At 34.7% G+C, this 20,233-nt stretch overlaps 1 protein-coding gene across 1 annotated transcript in view; it reads right to left on the bottom strand.

Annotated features, from left to right (window-relative positions):
• Positions 1 to 20,233, bottom strand: part of LOC127731863 (uncharacterized) — a 198,425-nt gene that overhangs the window by 80,677 nt on the left and 97,515 nt on the right. The window contains exons 8-9 of the mRNA XM_052240728.1: positions 19,690 to 19,797; positions 10,449 to 10,520 (exon numbers count right to left, since the gene is read on the bottom strand). Coding sequence (XP_052096688.1) covers positions 10,449 to 10,520; positions 19,690 to 19,797 — 180 coding nt within the window. The remainder of the gene's footprint in view (positions 1 to 10,448; positions 10,521 to 19,689; positions 19,798 to 20,233) is intronic.

The raw sequence follows: 20,233 nt of genomic DNA, 5'->3' as shown, positions 1-20,233 counted from the left end.
TTTATTTCCTTTAAGATCGAAGGTCCGTCGGGCGTAGCTAGTAACCAAAACGAAAGTCCGATTGCAACAGTGGAAGGTCACGGACCTCGGACCACTGCTAATTTGAACCCCTGAACAAAGTTTAATTTTGGACCCTTTTGACCTCAATGTGGACCAATTTGATAACGGGGCCAAAAAATCAATAATCTAAATACATGGTTAGATTCAGTATATCAAAGAACCTCATATATTCGATTTTTGTTGAAATCAAACAAAGTTTAATTTGGACCCAAATTTGGACCAACTTGAAAATTGGGTCCATAATCAAAAATCTAAACACATGTTAAGATTCAGCATATATAAGAACCCCAAGAATTCAATTTTTGTTAAAATCAAACTAAGTTTAATTTGGACCCTTTGGACCTTAATGTAGGCCCCTTTTTGGCCCCGAATTCCTAAACGTTTTGGGCAATTATCCCCAAACTCAAACCCAGCTTTCCCTTTGTGATGGAACCTTGTAGTACAATTTCATAAAGATCCATACACTTACACACAAGTTATAGTCCTGAAACTAGAAAAATGCTTGTTTTTTGCCCCTTTTTTGCCCCTTATTCCTAAAATTTTGAGGAAATTACCCCCAAAATCAATCCCAGCCTTCCCTTTGTGGTATGATACCTTGCAGTAAAATTTGAGAGAGATCCATACACTTGAACACAAGTTATTGTCTGGAAACTAGAAAAATGCCTGTTTTTTGCCCCTTTTTTGGCCCCTTATTCCTAAAATTTTGAGGCAATTACCAAAATCAATCCCAGCATTCCCTTTGTGATATGGAACCTTGTGGTACAATGTCAGAGAGATCCATACACTAACACACAAGTTATTGTCTTGAAGTTAAAAAAATGCTTATTTTTGGCCCCTTTTTGGCCCCTAATTCCTTAACTGTTGGTACCATAACCCCCAAAATCGATCCCAACCTTCCTTTTGTGGTATTGAACCTTATGGTAAAATTTCATAGAGATCTAATCACTTAAACTAAAGTTATTGTGCGAAAACCAATGTGTCTTCGGACGACGACTACGCCAACGTCATACCAATATAGGACCGCAAAATTTTTTTGCGGTTGTATAAAATTATAACAATAAAGATTAAAACAAAGCAGCTGATTTTCCACAAATGTATGTTTTTATTTTGAATGTTTATGTCTCCAAACAATGACTAATGGGACGCATATATAATGACTCTATTGATCAATGTTCCTGTCCTTATAATTAGCTTATGGTCTGTATATGTTACAGAATAGAGTAAATGTGCAATTAAATGAAGAAAAGAGAATAATGGGTGTTTAGATATATACAGAATAGTGAAAATTTGTATAAAAAATAAAGAATACAGAAAATGATGACCCAAGCACCGTACCCATCCTGCTACCAAGACCCTCTTAACTTTTCCCATAACTCAAAAGACCTAAACCAATAAATTCTAAAGTCAGAAGTATGTAGACATATCTTTAGTAGGTATCTCAATACTAGGACAAAATCAAATTGAGTTATCTTTCTTCATTCAGGTGTGCTCCTTCTTCGGAGGATTATACACAGTACTCAGTAGAAGTAAATACGATCAACAATGGCATCCAGTTTTGTTATTTTCGTATCAAAATTGAGAGCAGGCAAAGACAAATCAAGTCTGAATTTACCATTTTTTATGGAATACAAGTAAAATGATGTGTTTTAATTAGTTATTGTGGTTTTCATCTTTCTGTCAATTACGTTTTCTTCATGAAACTACGGTAAACGTTGCAAATTGTGTTGCCGTATGAAAATTTCTTCAAATGAAATGACAAATGCCAACTGACCAATTCTATTTAAATGAATTAATGTTGATGATCATTAATGACCCCTCTGATAAACGGATTACCTGTAACAACTAATTATAACACCTGTTGTAACCGTTGCTTAGCTTGGGGTCGTAAACAAAGTCATAAACTTGTCGCCAGGTAAAATTTCTTACAATTAAATTTTTTTTCTTTTACCAATGTAAATGAAGATCGGTAATATTATCGTTACAGTCAAGAAATGAAACATTTTGACATAGGGAAATGTTGACGCCAGAAAAATCGCCAGCAGCCATATTTTGTCGCCGGATGAAAAAAAAATCGCAATTTGCGACATTAGCGAAGCCCAGCGCAGTTAAATATTTGAAACATAAAAGGTTTCTGACACAGAATAACTGTAGTCAAAGAACTTAGAATTGGTTACATGATTTGAATTTATATTCAATTTTTTGCTTTTGTGCAATACACTTTGCTATTGCGAATTGCCCCCCCCCCCCCTCCCTCCCCCCACAAAAAAATTTAAAAATTTACCCCCCCTTTTTTTTTGCTTTTGTGCAATACACTATGCTGTTGCGTATTAACTGGTCTTCCTTTATACACATGCATTTCTTTAAACATGAAAAGCAGTGTAAGGGAGGTAATCAAAACGTTGTATTTGGATTACCTCCCTTAAACTGCTTTTAAATTGTCTTAATTGTTCATTATTCATTACTTTCTACATAATTTAAAAGCAGTGTAAGGGAGGTAATTCAAATGGGATAATATATTGTAAGGTTGGGCAAACCAAAGAGCACTGATAATTCAATTTTTGATGAAATCAAACAAAGTTTAATTTTGGAACACAATTTGGACCAACTTTGAAAACATGCCCAAAATCTAAAATCTAAAACACTGTTTGATTGGGCATATATTAATTCAATTTTAACCAACTTGAATACTGTGCCCAAAATCAAAAATCCTAATACACGCTTAGATTCAGCATATCAAAGAACCCCTAGAATTCATTTCTTTTTTGAAATTAAAACTAAACTTTAATTTGGGGCCCTTTGGACCTTAATATGGACCAATTTGAAGACGGCTTGCCCAAAAATTAAAAATCTAAATGCACGGTTAGTCTGCATATCAAAGAACAGCAATAATACAAATTTGGATGAAATCAAAGTTAAATTTTGGACCCTTTTGACCTCAATGTAGACCAATTTAAAAATGGGGCTCAATATCCAAAATAGTAATACAAGGTTAGAACCCAAAAATTAAAGACTTTAAAATTAATCCCATTGAAATTGGTTTAAAGATTTGTCTTAATTTTCAACTGAAGATTTCCTGCTATTCCACAATACTGTGCAATTGAAGATTTCTTGCTATTGTGCAATACTGTGCTATTACGCAATACTGTGCTATTGTGCAATACCTATGCTATTGTGCAATACTGTGGAACTGAAGATTTCTTGCAATTGCGCAATACTGTGTTTTTGTGCAATTAAAGATTTCTTGCTATTGCCCAAATACTGTGCAATTGAAGATTTCTTGCTATTGCACAATACTGTGATAATGCCCAATACTGTGCTATTGCGCAATACTGTGCTGTTGCACAATACTGTGATATTGCCCAATACTGTGCTATTGCGCAATACTGTGCTGTTGCGCAATACTGTGCTATTTTGCAATATTGTGCAATTGAAGATTTCTTCTTGAAACTTTTCAAAAAATTTGAAATTTCAAAAATTTTGAAGAAAAAATATGAACCCCCAAAAAAAATTGAAAAAAAAATCCCCCCAAACTTTTTGAACCCCCCCCCCCCAGGAGTAATTACCCCCAAACTAACTCATTCCCAGCCTTCCCTTTGTGGTATGGAACCTTGTAGTACAATTTTAGAGAGATCCATACACTAAAACACAAGTTATTGTCCGGAAACTATAAAAATGCTTGTTTTTGGCCCCTTTTTGGGCCCTAATTCTTAAACTGTTGGTACCATAACCTCCAAAAGCATTCCCAACCATCCTTTTGTGGTATTGAACCTTCTGGTAAAAGATCATAGAGAGACATTCACTTAAACTAAAGTTATTGTCCGGGAACCAAATGTGTCTAAGGACGATGATGCCGACGACGACTACACCGCCGACATCGTAGCATTATATGAACGCAAAAATTCTTTGCGGTCGTATAAAAAATGCTGAAAACTGATTACTTTCCTGAATTGTCCAAGTCAAAGGACCATAACTCTGCACAAAACTTCAGACCGGAACAAAATCAGAAATTGTTCTATAATTTGTCATGGTAAACCTAAAACTGTATACCAAATATCAAATCAACATCTGTAAGCATAACGACAAAAAGTGTGGAAAACTGATTACTTGCGTGAATTTAAGAAGTCAAAGGACCTGCCATGTGAGGGACTCAAACTCATAACCTGAGTGTTAAAAGGCTAGTGATATAGTAGTTAGCTACGTAAAAGAATATTTGCTAAAATAGGACAAAGTTAATTGTAGGCCAAGCTAAAAATAGTTATACAATACAGTTATTTCCATTTCTATGCATTCTATACAAAACTAGAGGCTCTCAAGAGCCTGTGTCGCTCACCTGACTCTACTTTGGTTTTAGAAATCATGTAAAGATAGATAAAAATCATAACAGATACCCAAATAATGATTGAGGCCAAATTTTGATTAATATTGGTCCCGTTATTTAATAAAATATCCTGGTGGCCATTTTGAACAGTAAATCGGCAACAAAGTAGCAACACTTGGTCAGCACTTCATAAGGAACATTCATGCCATGTTTGGTTTCATTCCATTCAGTGGTACTCTAAAAGAAGACATTTGTATGTATTTCCCATAGGGTCCTATGTTAAACTAAGCCCCCCCCCCCCTAGCGGCCATCTTGGATGATGGATCGACTGCAAAGTAACAACACTTGGTCAGCAACTCATAAGGAACATTCATGCCATGTTTGGTTCAATTCCATTCAGTGGTTCTCTAAAAGAAGACAATTGTATGTATTTCCCATAGGGTCCTATGTTAAACTAAGTCCCCCGCTGTCGGCCATCTTGGATGATGGATCGGCTGCAAAGTAACAACACTTGGTCAACATCTCATAAGGAACATTCATGCCATGTTTGGTTCCATTCCATTTATTGGTTCTCTAAAAGAAGACATTTTTATGTATTTCCCAAAGGGTCCTATGTAAAACTAAGTCCCCCACTGGGGGCCATCTTGGATGATGGATCAGCTACAAAGTAACAACACTTGGTCAGCATCTCATAAGGAAGATTCATGCCATGTTTGGTTTCATTCCATTCAGTGGTTCACTAAAAGAAGACATTTGTATGTATTTCCCATAGGGTCCTATGTTCAACTAAGTCCCCCGCTGGCGGCCATCTTGGATGATGGATCGGCTACAAAGTAACAACACTTGGTCAGAACCTCATAAGGAACATTCATGCCATGTTTGGTTTCATTCCATTCAGTGGTTCTCTAAAAGAAGACATTTGTATGTATTTCCCATAGGGTCCTATGTTAAACTAAGTCCCCCGCTGGCGGCCATCTTGGATGATGGACCGACTGCAAAGTAACAACACTTGGTCAGCATCTCATACGGAACATTCATGCCATGTTTGGTTCCATTCCATTCAGTGGTTCTCTAAAAGAAGACATTTTTATGTATTTCCCATAGGGTCCTATGTTAAACTAAGTCCCCCGCTGGCGGCCATCTTGGATGATGGATCGGCTACAAAGTAACAACACTTGGTCAGCACCTCATAAGGAACATTCATGCCATGTTTGGTTTCATTCCATTCAGTGGTTCTCTAAAAGAAGACATTTGTATGTATTTCCCATAGGGTCCTATGTTAAACTAAGTTCCCCGATGGCAGCCATCTTAGATGATGGATCGGCTACAAAGTAACAACACATGGTCAACACCTCATAAGGAACATTCATGCCATGTTTGGTTTTATTCCATTCAGTGGTTCTCTAAAAGAAGTCATTTGTATGCATTTCCCATAGGGTCCTATGTTAAACTAAGTCCCCCGCTGGCGGCCATCTTGGATGATGGATCGGCTACAAAGTAACAACACTTGGTGAGCACCTCATAAGGAACATTCATGCCATGTTATGTTTTATTCCATTCAGTGGTTCTCTAAAAGAAGTCATTTGTATGCATTTCCCATAGGGTCCTATGTTAAACTTAGTCCCCCGCTGGCGGCCATCTTGGATGATGGATCGGCTACAAAGTAACAACACTTGGTCAGCACCTCATAAGGAACATTCATGCCATGTTTGGTTTCATTCCATTCAGTGGTTCTCTAGAAGAAGTTCAAAATGTAAAAAGTTAACGCCGACGACGGACGACGCCGGACGACGGACGACGGACGCCAAGTGATGAGAAAAGCTCACTTGGCCCTTCGGGCCAGGTGAGCTAATAAAAAAATGAGTATTTGACACAGCATAGGTTTATGACACAAAATGAATGTGGTCAAAGAAATGAAAAATTTGAAATTGGAAATTTACCTATTATGGTCCAATATCCCAAATCTAAGTACATTGTTAAGATCAGCATATTAAAGAACCCCAAGAATTCAATTTTTGATGAGATAATTATTAATTAAATCATTCCTGTTCAAAGGGAAATAACTCAAAATAAACAAGAGACCAAATGACATAGAAATTAATTATTAATTATACCATTTCTGTTCAAAGGGAAATAACTCAAATTCATATAGTAATAAAATGCTCCGCTGGGCGCAGCTTGATACGACCGCAGAGGTCGAACCCTGAACAGTTGGGGCAAGTATGGACACAACATTCAAGCTTGATACAGCTCTGAATTTGGATTGTGATTAAATATTTGACACAGCATAGGTTTCTGACACAGAATGAATGTGGTCTAAGAACTTTAATTTTTTTAATTTACCTATTATGGTCCAATATCCAAAATCTAAATACATGGTAAGATTCAGCATATCATAGAATCCAAAGAATTCCATTTTTGATGAAATCAATCGAAGTTTAATTTTGGACCCTTTTGACCTCAATGTGGACCAATTTGATAACGGGGCCCAAAAATCAAAATACATGGTTAGATTCAGCATATCAAAGAACCCCATATATTCAATTTTTGTTGAATTTTGGACCCCAATTTGGACCAACTTGAAAACTGGGCCCATAGACAAAAATCTAAACACATGTTTAGATTCAGCATATCAAAGAACCCCAAGAATTCAATTTTTGTTAAAATCAAACTAAGTTAAATTTTGGACCCTTTGGACCTTAATGTAGACCAATTTAAAAAACTGGACCCAAAATTAAAAATCTATATACACAGTTAGATTTGACATATCAAAGAACCCCAATAATTCAATTTTTGATGAAATAAAACAAAGTTTAATTTTGGACCCTTTTGACCTCAATGTGAACCAATTTGATAGCAGGGCCCACAAATAAAAAAATCAAAATACATGGTTAGATTCAGCATATCAAAGAACCCCATATATTCAATTTTTGTTGAAATCAAACAAAGTTTAATTTTGGACCCCAATTTGGACCAACTTGAAAACTGGGCCCGAAATAAAAAATCTAAATACATGTTTAGATTCAGCATATCAAAGAACCCCAAGAATTCAATTTTTGTTAAAATTAAACTGAGTTTAATTTTGGACCCTTTGAACCTTAATGTAGACCAATTTGAAAACTGGACCCTAAATTAAAAATCTAAATACGCGGTTAGATTTGGCATATCAAAGAACCCCAATAATTCAATCTTGATGAAATAAACAAAGTTTAATTTTGGACCCTTTTGACCTCAATATGAACCAATTTGATAGACGGGCCCACAAATAAAAAATCTAAATACATGGTTAGATTCAGCATATCAAAGAACCCCATATATTCAATTTTTGTCGAAATCAAACAAAAGTTTAATTTTGGACCCCAATTTGGATCAACTTGAAAAATGGGCCCGAAATCAAAAATCTAAATACATGTTTAGAATCAGCATATCAAAGAACCCCATATATTCAATTATTGTTAAAATCAAACTAAGATTAATTTTGGACCCTTTGGACCTTAATGTAGACCAATTTAAAAAACTGGACCCAAAATTAAAAATCTATATACACAGTTAGATTTGACATATCAAAGAACCCCAATAATTCAATTTTTGATGAAATAAAACAAAGTTTAATTTTGGACCCTTTTGACCTCAATGTGAACCAATTTGATAGCAGGGCCCACAAATAAAAAAATCAAAATAAATGGTTAGATTCAGCATATCAAAGAACCCCATATATTCAATTTTTGTTGAAATCAAACAAAGTTTAATTTTGGACCCCAATTTGGACCAACTTGAAAACTGGGCCCGAAATAAAAAATCTAAACACATGTTTAGACTCAGCATATCAAAGAACCCCAAGAATTCAATTTTTGTTAAAATCAAACTAAGTTTAATTTTGGACCCTTTGGACCTTAATGTAGACCAATTTAAAAAACTGGACCCAAAATTAAAAATATAAATACACGGTTAGATTTGGCATATCAAAGAACCCCAATAATTCAATTTTTGATGAAATAAAACAAAGTTTAATTTTGGACCCTTTTGACCTCAATATGAACCAATTTGATAGCAGGGCCCACAAATAAAAAAATCAAAATACATGGTTAGATTCAGCATATCAAAGAACCCCATATATTCAATTTTTGTTGAAATCAAACAAAGTTTAATTTGGACCCCAATTTGGACAAACTTGAAAACTGGGACCGAAATCAAAAATCTAAATACATGTTTAGATTCAGCATATCAAAGAACCCCAAGAATTCAATTTTTGTTAAAATTAAACTGAGTTTAATTTTGGACCCTTTGAACCTTAATGTAGACCAATTTGAAAACTGGACCCTAAATTAAAAATCTAAATACGCGGTTAGATTTGGCATATCAAAGAACCCCAATAATTCAATCTTGATGAAATAAACAAAGTTTAATTTTGGACCCTTTTGACCTCAATATGAACCAATTTGATAGACGGGCCCACAAATAAAAAATCTAAATACATGGTTAGATTCAGCATATCAAAGAACCCCATATATTCAATTTTTGTCGAAATCAAACAAAAGTTTAATTTTGGACCCCAATTTGGATCAACTTGAAAAATGGGCCCGAAATCAAAAATCTAAATACATGTTTAGAATCAGCATATCAAAGAACCCCATATATTCAATTATTGTTAAAATCAAACTAAGATTAATTTTGGACCCTTTGGACCTTAATGTAGACCAATTTAAAAAACTGGACCCAAAATTAAAAATCTATATACACAGTTAGATTTGACATATCAAAGAACCCCAATAATTCAATTTTTGATGAAATAAAACAAAGTCTTCCTTTATAAATATGCATTTCTTTAAACATAATTTAAAAGCAGTGTAAGGGAAGTAATCAAAACGTTGTACGTGGATTACCTCCCTTACACTGTTTTAAATTGTTTTAATTGTTCATTAACCATTACTTTATACATAATTTAAAAGCAGTGTAAGGGAGGTAATTCTAATGATGAATTTGATTTATCTCCCTTACACTGCTTTAAATTATGTTTTGTACTAAAGTATTTGTCCATATAAAAATGCTTGTTTTTTGCCCCTTTTTTGGCCCCTAATTCCTAAAATTTTGAGGCAATTACCCCCAAAATCAATCCCAGCATTCCCTTTGTGATATGGAACCTTGTGGTACAATGTCAGAGAGATCCATACACTAACACACAAGTTATGTCTGGAAGTTACAAAAATGCTTATTTTTGGCCTCTTTTGGCCCCTAATTCCTTAACTGTTGGTACCATTGCCCCCAAAATCAATCCCCACCTTCCTTTTGTGGTATTGAACCTTATGGTAAAATTTCATTGAGATCCATTCACTTAAACTAAAGTTAGAGTGCGAAAACTAATGTGTCTTCGGACGACGACGACGACGCCAACATCATACCAATATACGACCACTAAAATTTTTTGCGGTCGTATAAAAATCACTTTTGTTTCTGAAAGGTCTACAACTCAACAACGAAAAAAGCTAAAATGGTGAAAATTAAACTTGACCTTCATTTAGTCACAGGAAACAACATATCTTAATTTGAAAAGATTTCGTCAAAGCGTTTTCATGTTAATGAACGGACACTGTTTGGCAGCCACCCCCCCCCCCCCCCCCCCCCCCCGCCCACCGCCGTACATCTCCAAATCAAAAACCAAAAAACAATTTATTATTAAAAATTAAGAAAACTTGCTCTCGTCTTGTTTGCTCTAGAATATGAAATAAAAAACATCTGCTAATTTTGTTGAATATTGAAGAAATCACATAATAATAAATTCCTGAATTGAAACATGACAACTAAGCTTAGTTAAAAGCTTGTTAAGTGTGGATTTAGCGCCCCAAATATATGATGTTGTCGATTCAAAATGGTGATAACAAATAATTGCATTAGAATTTTAAATTGTTTGTTTAAAACCAATTTTGTAAGATTTCTCTCCTGAAGTATTTTGGTTTTGCGGCATTTGATTTCTTAGTTTTATATTTCTTTATATTTTGTAACTTATTTTCTACTTGATTCATTCTAAGTGTAAGCGTTTGTAATTCAACACCATATCTATCACTATATGTACCTGTAAGTATTCCATCACTTCTTTATACTGGAGAAATTTATTTTCTGCTGCTAGATCGTATGGCGTCTGACCCTGAAATACAGACAAATCTTTATATTGCTTTCACCTGTTACAAAGAAGGCTTCTGTAACACATAATATCTTACAATTAGTAAGACCAGTAGCAGCTGAGTGGTGATTTTTTTTATCTTAACAGATGCTAACCATATATATATAACTCATGAGACGACATTTCGATTATTTTTCACAATTTTGTGAAGACTTTAAATAGGCTTTTAACTCTTTTTTTTTTAAAGAATCAGAATAAAAGTTCCATCTGTCACCATTTGGTCCTGTTATTTTCTTTGCAGTCTGAAGATTGGTAAATGCATCCTAATGTCTACATGAGGTGTGGATGAGTTTGGGGGTCTTCATTTTTAACTATCTTTTCTAATTTTGTGGGCACATTATTCACAGTTCTTTATATTTTTAACATCCCAATATTATTCTCTATTTTTTATATTTTTGTACCCAATCCTTTTCTATTCATTAATTCTACCCATCCAAACCCTCCTATATCTGTATACCCCATCAAAACCCTCCTATATCTGTATTACCTATCCACACCCTCCTATATCTGTATACCCCATTTAAACCTTCCTATATCTGTATACCCCATCCAAACCCTCCTATATCTGTATACCCGATTTAAACCCTCCTATATATTTGTATTACCCATCCGAACCCTCCTATATCTGTTTTACCAATCCAAACCCTCCTATATCTGTATACCCAATCAACACCCTCTTATACCTGTATTCCCCATCCAAACCCTCCTATATCTGTATACCCCATCCACACCCTCCTATATCTGTATACCACATCTACATCCTCCTATATCTGTATTACCCATCCAAACCCCCCTATATCTGTATACCCAATCCACACCCTCTTATATCTGTATACCCCATCCACACCCTCCTATAGGGAAAACGGTAGTATTTATTCTGCCATAGGCGACAATACTAACATTTTCTAAATTTACCACTTTTTATAATAAAAACCTGGACAAAACAGTTATGTGTGGTATTAGTACTTTATTATTCTGTTTTAAAAATTGAAGTCAAATAGTATCATGACCAACATCCAACGGAGCTTGTTTATGTTATCCATGCCCACCGTCATTTTACACCAAATTTATGAAATTTTGGAAGTCTTTTCGAACAATTCTCTAGAAAATATTTCAATGGGTTTCCAAATTTATATTGTAAATATACACACTGCAGTTATTCATAGATAAAAAAAAAATATATATATTGTACCCTAATAAAATCTCAGGTCATAACGCTTACGAACTTTTTTCCAGCTGAATTTAAGTATTTTAGGGGACATTTTTTTATATTTTAAAACAAGCAATTTCCAAACCATGAAAAGTAATGGTAAAGTATTAACTGAAAATAATTTTAAAGTATTATTATCAATGCACTTCTGGCTATGATAGATTAATGTTTAACACTTTAACAATTTCCTTGATTATATTCAATTCACAAGTCACAAGGAGCTCAGTATGCATCTATCATGTCTATCTGTAGAGTTTTATACATTATTTCTAGAGATGATGATGGGGGTTATTAAAGACCTTGACTGGCTATACAGCCCTCGCACGGTAGTTGATATTAGAGTATAATAAAAAAAAGTTAAACATTTAAAGGAAGTAGAGATGAAAACCAGAGGCTCTAAAGAGCCTGTGTCGCTCACCTTGGTCTATGTGCATATTAAACAAAGGACACAGATGGATTCATGACAAAATTGTGTTTTGGTGATGGTGATGTGTTTTGGTGATGGTGATGTGTTTGTAGATCTTACTTTACTGAACATTCTTGCTCCTTACTATTATCTCTATCTATAATGAACTTGGCCCGGTAGTTACAGTGGAAAATACTTTGTAAAAATTTACAAAAATTTACAAAATTTATGAAAATTGTAAAAAATTGACTATAAAGGGCAATAACTCCTTAAGGGGTCAATTGACAATTTTGGTCATGTTGCCTTATTTGTAGATCTAACTTTGCTGTACATTATTGCTGTTTACAGTTTATCTCTATCTATAATAATATTCAAGATAATAACCAAAAGCTGCAAAATTTTCTTAAAATTACCAATTCAGGGGCAGCAACCCAACAATGTGTTGCCTGATTGGTCTGAAAATTTCAGGGCAGATAGATCTTGACCTAATGAACAAATTAACCCCCATGTCAGATTTGCTCTAAATGCTTTGGTTTCAGAGATATGAGCCAAAAACTGCATTTTACCCTATGTAATATTTTTTAGCCATGTCGGCCATCTTGGTTCGCGGGCGGGGTCATCGGACACATTTTTTAAACAAGATACCCTAATGATGATTGTGGACAAGTTTGGTTAAATTAGTCTTAGTAGTTTCAGAGGAGAAGATTTTTGTAAAAGATTACAAAAATTTACGAAAAATGGTTAAAAATTGACTATAAAGGGCAATAACTCCTTAAGGGGTCAACTGACCATTTTGGTCAAGTTGACTTATTTGTAGATCTTACTTTGCTGAACATTATTGCTGTTTACAGTTTATCTATATCTATAATAATATTCAAGATAATAACCAAAAGCTGCAAAATTTTCTTAAAATTACCAATTCAGGGGCAGCAACCCAACAATGTGTTGCCTGATTGGTCTGAAAATTTCAGGGCAGATAGATCTTGACCTAATGAACAATTTAACCCCCATGTCAGATTTGCTCTAAATGCTTTGGTTTCAGAGATATGAGCCAAAAACTGCATTTTACCCTATGTACTATTTTTTAGCCATGTCAGCCATCTTGGTTCGCGGGCGGGGTCATCGGACACATTTTTTAAACAAGATACCCTAATGATGATTGTGGACAAGTTTGGTTAAATTTGTCTTAGTAGTTTCAGAGGAGAAGATTTTTGTAAAAGATTACAAAAATTTACGAAAAATGGTTAAAAATTGACTATAAAGGGCAATAACTCCTTAAGGGGTCAACTGACCATTTTGGTCAAGTTGACTTATTTGTAGATCTTACTTTGCTGAACATTATTGCTGTTTACAGTTTATCTCTATCTATAATAATATTCAAGATAATAACCAAAAGCTGCAAAATTTTCTTAAAATTACCAATTCAGGGGCAGCAACCCAACAATGTGTTGCCTGATTGGTCTGAAAATTTCAGGGCAGATAGATCTTGACCTAATGAACAATTTAACCCCCATGTCAGATTTGCTCTAAATGCTTTGGTTTCAGAGATATGAGCCAAAAACTGCATTTTACCCTATGTACTATTTTTTAGCCATGTCAGCCATCTTGGTTCGCGGGCGGGGTCATCGGACACATTTTTTAAACAAGATACCCTAATGATGATTGTGGACAAGTTTGGTTAAATTTGTCTTAGTAGTTTCAGAGGAGAAGATTTTTGTAAAAGATTACAAAAATTTACGAAAAATGGTTAAAAATTGACAATAAAGGGCAATAACTCCTTAAGGGGTCAACTGACCATTTTGGTCAAGTTGACTTATTTGTAGATCTTACTTTGCTGAACATTATTGCTGTTTACAGTTTATCTCTATCTATAATACTATTCAAGATAATAACCAAAAACGGCAAAATTTCCTTAAAATTACCAATTCAGGGGCAGCAACCCAACAACGGTTTGCCTGAATGGTCTGAAAATTTCAGGGCAGTTAGATCTTGACCTAATGAACAATTTTAAACTCATCAGATTTGCTCTAAATGCTTTGGTTTCAGAGATATGAGCCAAAAACTGCATTTTACCCTATGTACTATTTTTTAGCCATGTCGGCCATCTTGGTTCGTGGGCGGGGTCTTCGGACACATTTTTTAAACAAGATACCCTAATGATGATTGTGGACAAGTTTGGTTAAATTTGTCTAAGTAGTTTCAGAGGAGAAGATTTTTGTAAAAGATTACAAAAATTTACGAAAAATGGTTAAAAATTGACTATAAAGGGCAATAACTCCTTAAGGGGTCAACCGACCATTTTGGTTAAGTTGACTTATTTGTAGATCTTACTTCGCTGAACATTATTGCTGTTTACAGTTTATCTCTATCTATAATAATATTCAAGATAATAACCAAAAGCTGCAAAATTTTCTTAAAATTACCAATTCAGGGGCAGCAACCCAACAATGTGTTGCCTGATTGGTCTGAAAATTTCAGGGCAGATAGATCTTGACCTAATGAACAATTTAACCCCCATGTCAGATTTGCTCTAAATGCTTTGGTTTCAGAGATATGAGCCAAAAACTGCATTTTACCCTATGTACTATTTTTTAGCCATGTCAGCCATCTTGGTTCGCGGGCGGGGTCATCGGACACATTTTTTAAACAAGATACCCTAATGATGATTGTGGACAAGTTTGGTTAAATTTGTCTTAGTAGTTTCAGAGGAGAAGATTTTTGTAAAAGATTACAAAAATTTACGAAAAATGATTAAAAATTGACTATAAAGGGCAATAACTCCTTAAGGGGTCAACTGACCATTTTGGTCAAGTTGACTTATTTGTAGATCTTACTTTGCTGAACATTATTGCTGTTTACAGTTTATCTCTATCTATAATAATATTCAAGATAATAACCAAAAGCTGCAAAATTTTCTTAAAATTACCAATTCAGGGGCAGCAACCCAACAATGTGTTGCCTGATTGGTCTGAAAATTTCAGGGCAGATAGATCTTGACCTAATGAACAATTTAACCCCCATGTCAGATTTGCTCTAAATGCTTTGGTTTCAGAGATATGAGCCAAAAACTGCATTTTACCCTATGTACTATTTTTTAGCCATGTCAGCCATCTTGGTTCGCTGGCGGGGTCATCGGACACATTTTTTAAACAAGATACCCTAATGATGATTGTGGACAAGTTTGGTTAAATTTGTCTTAGTAGTTTCAGAGGAGAAGATTTTTGTAAAAGATTACAAAAATTTACGAAAAATGGTTAAAAATTGACTATGAAGGGCAATAACTCCTTAAGGGGTCAACTGACCATTTTGGTCAAGTTGACTTATTTGTAGATCTTACTTTGCTGAACATTATTGCTGTTTACAGTTTATCTCTATCTATAATAATATTCAAGATAATAACCAAAAACGGCAAAATTTCCTTAAAATTACCAATTCAGGGGCAGCAACCCAACAACGGTTTGCCTGATTGGTCTGAAAATTTCAGGGCAGATAGATCTTGACCTAATGAACAATTTTAAACTCATCAGATTTGCTCTAAATGCTTTGGTTTCAGAGATATGAGCCAAAAACTGCATTTTACCCTATGTACTATTTTTTAGCCATGTCGGCCATCTTGGTTCGTGGGCGGGGTCTTCGGACACATTTTTTAAACAAGATACCCTAATGATGATTGTGGACAAGTTTGGTTAAATTTGTCTTAGTTGTTTCAGAGGAGAAGATTTTTGTAAAAGATTACAAAAATTTACGAAAAATGGTTAAAAATTGACTATAAAGGGCAATAACTCCTTAAGGGGTCAACCGACCATTTTGGTTAAGTTGACTTATTTGTAGATCTTACTTTGCTGAACATTATTGCTGTTTACAGTTGATCTCTATCTATAATAATATTCAAGATAATAACCAAAAGCTGCAAAATTTTCTTAAAATTACCAATTCAGGGGCAGCAACCCAACAATGTGTTGCCTGATTGGTCTGAAAATTTCAGGGCAGATAGATCTTGACCTAATGAACAATTTTACCCCATGTCAGATTTGCTCTAAATGCTTTGGTTTCAGAGATATAAGCCAAAATCTACATTTTACCCCTATGTTTTATTTTTAGCCATGGCGGCCATCTTGGTTGGTTGGCGGGGTCATCGGACACATTTTTTAAACTAGATACCCCAATGATGATTGTGGCCAAGTTTGGTCAAATTTGGCCTAGTAGTTTCAGAGGAGAAGATTTTTGTAAAAGTTTACGGACGACGGACGACGGACGCAGGACGACGGACGCAAAGTGATGAGAAAAGCTCACTTGACCTTTCAGGTCAGGTGAGCTAAAAACTAGATATCATTGAGATGGGAGCCATCTCTGTGGGCCCCGCTGAGAATAACATGAGGTAAAAAATTTGTATCTTTATCATTGGACATGTGGTTGTCAACTGAAACCAAAGTTTATGACCTTGACCTTTGACCTAGGAAGATGTATATAAATTATGACACACCCTATGGTGTTGGTTTATATACATGTCAAGTATAAACTTTGAAATCATAACAGTTCTCAAGATATAGAGCGGACACGATCTTTACCATAGGACATGGGGTTGTCAACTTAAACCAAAGTTTTTGACCTTGACCTTTGACCTAGGAAGTTGTACATACATTATGACACACCCTCTGGTGTTGGTTTATATACATGTCAAGTATAAACTTTGAAATCATTCCAGTTCTCTAGATATAGAGCAGACACAATTTGTTACAGACGGAAGGACGGACAGATGGACAGACAGATTGATCACTATAGGGCGTCTGCCATTCGGCGAGGCCCTAATAATTTTCAACTATTTATTTTCTAATTGTTCTAAGGTAGAAAAATAATAAGTAATAATCTTATATGTATTTGCATTCAATTTGTTTTAGATTTAACCTTTTTTACAAAAATAAACATAAATTTAAGGAGTATATTGTGAAAGGTGACAAAAAGGTGAAGTAATTAAATTTTTTGTGAAACAACTTTGAAATACACAAATTATTTTTGACCTAAAGCTAAGGTAATTGGTGTTAATTAACAGTGTGTTTGACACCAAAGCTGTCAAATAAAGCCATGCACTGAAATGGGTCACTTAATTTGAGTTTACACAGCTAGTTGAACTTCTTGTAAAGGAAGAATTACGAATTTGCCGGTATTTCAAAGGAAATCAGTCTGAAGGCTAAAGAATCCGGTTGAAAACGGTGTGAAAAAATATTTAAATGGGTTTCAAAATTTATATTGAAAATATACACACTGCAGTTATTCATAGATAAATAAAATAAAGTTAGAGAACGGAAACTAAAAATTCAGCAATTTTTATGTTTATAAAGGGACATAACTCAAGAATGGTAAAAGTGTTCTCACCAAATTTTGTACTTAATCTGTATTATGTAGTAATAAGCATTGTGTATAAGTTTCATAACATTTGGTTGAGGCAAACTAAAGTTCGAAAACGGAAACAAAAAAATTGTACTTGATCTTAGTTTTGTGGTAATGAATATTGTGTATAGGTTTCATAATGTTTGGTTGGGGCAAACTTAAGTTACAGAATGGAAACTAAAAATTTTGCAATCTTTCGATTTACAAAGGGGCATAACTCAATAATGGTTAAAGTGACACTACCCAAATTCAACTTGATCTGTGTTTTATCAGTGGAAGTAAAAATTAAACATTGCTTTGTATAAAGCATTGATTGTAGTTGATTCAACTATAATCATGGACAAAGGAATATAACTCCAATTTCAAAAATTAATTGATATTTAGAAAAAAATAAAAATTTTGCAATTTTTCCATTTATAAAGGGGTATAACTCTAGAACAGTAAAAGTGACGCCACCAACATTCAAACTTGATCTGTGTTTTACTAAAAATTTTGCAATTTTTCCATGTATAAAGTGGCATAACTCTAGGACGGTTAAAGTGACGACACCAAAATTCAAACTTGATCTGTGTTTTGTGGTAATAAGCATTGTGTATAAGTTTCATAACATTTGGTTGAAGCAAACTCAAGTAAGAGAACGGAAACTAAAATTTTTGTAATTTTTCCATTTATATAAAGGGGCATAACTCTAGAACGGTTAGAGTGATGCTACCAAAATTCAAACTTGATCTGTATTTATTGGTAATAAGCATTGTTATAAGTTTCATAAAATTTGGTTGAAGCAAACTTAAGTTAGAGAACGGAAACTAAAAATTTTCCATTTCCATTTATAAAGGGGCATAACTCTAGAACGGTTAGAGTGACGCCACCAAAATTCAAACTTGATCTCAGTTTTGTGGTAATTAGCATTGTTTATGAGTTTCATAACATTTGGTTAAGGCAAACTCAAGTTAGAGAACAGAAACCAATTTTTGGATGCACGGACGGACGTACGTACGTACGTACTTACAGACGGACAAGGGTAAAACTTATAAAAATATATATTGTACCCTTACATCTAATCACAGCGCTTCTAAGTTGACTTCCTTCACCTGCCTTGGGTACACAAAAGGCCAACCTAAAGCCGGGAAGATGTAATACTACTTTTTTCTCTATATCTGTATACCCAATCCCCATCCTCCTATATCTGTATACCCCATCTATACCCTACCCAATCCACACCCTTCTTTATCTGTATACCCCATCCACACACTCCTATATCTGTATTACTCATCCACTCTTTCCTATATCAGTATTCCCCATCCACACCCTCCTATATCAGTATATCCAATCCACATCCTCCTGTATCTGTATTACCCCTCCACACCCTTCTCAACCTCTATACCCCATCCACACCCTCCTATATGTGTATACCCGATCCACATCTTCCTATAGGTGTATACCCTATCCATCCCCTCCTATATCTGTATTACCCCTCCACACCCTACTCAACCTCTATACCCCGTCCACACCCTCCTATATGTGTATACCCGATCCACACCTTCCTATAGGTGTATACCCTATCCATCCCCTCCTATATCTGTATTACCCCTCCACACCCTTCTCAACCTCTAAACCCCATCCACACCCTCCTATATGTGTATACCCCATCCACACCTTCCTATTCCTGTATATTCCATTCACACTCTCCTATATGTGTATACCCCATCCACACCCTCCTATATGTCTATACCCCATCCACACCCTTCTATATGTGTATACCCCATCTACCCCTCCTATATCTGTATTACCCCTTCACACCCTCCTAAACCTCTATACCCCATCCACACCCTCCTATATGTGTATACCCCATCCACACCATCCTATATGTGTATACCCCATCCTCACCCTCCTGTATGTGTATACCCCATATACACCCTCCTATATCTGTATACCCTATCCACACCCTCCTATGTCTGTATCCACACCCTCCATAAAACTTTTTCATATCTTAAGTTAAATTTAAAGGATCAGATGACTTTTGACTATTGCCTTGAAAAAGAATCAATTTGACCAAATATATCTCATACATCATTTTAGTGATTCATTACTTAATAGTTGAACACTTGGTATATACTATGAAATATTACCTGATGTGATTTAACCAAGGGACTGGCACCTCCTTGTTCTACTAGACATCTTGTGATCTGTAGATATCCATACTGAGCAGCCCAATGTAAAGCTGTGTATCCACTCATCTATAATATAACCAAATAACATGTCAATATTATGTACAATACTTTGTTATCAATATCAATAATATACAACATATCCTACAACTGACATTAAAACTGGTCTGATAAACTGGACAATGTTGTGTAATAAATATAAACAAAATATATATCACATGAATCAGTGGTCAAAACTCAATACAATGACCAGTCACACTTGTATTTATATTCTATATAAACAATAAATAAACATGTTTTGTTGTGAAATGTCAAAACTTCCATTAAACCTGATAACCTAAAAAAAAAAAAATTTCAAGAAATGCGTAAAATAATTATATCAATGGATTCAGTAGAACAAAACAAGTAAAATGAGACCCCACTTTATATGATTCTTACACATATTTATTCATTAAAACTGTCTGATTAACAACAGGATTTAGTGTAGATTCAGTTGAATAATTCA

The sequence above is a fragment of the Mytilus californianus genome, unplaced genomic scaffold, assembly GCF_021869535.1.
Source record: "Mytilus californianus isolate M0D057914Y unplaced genomic scaffold, xbMytCali1.0.p SCAF_21, whole genome shotgun sequence".
Classification (NCBI taxonomy): domain Eukaryota; kingdom Metazoa; phylum Mollusca; class Bivalvia; order Mytilida; family Mytilidae; genus Mytilus; species Mytilus californianus.
Note: the sequence above shows the minus strand (reverse complement) of the source record. Positions and strands in the feature narration are given on the sequence as shown.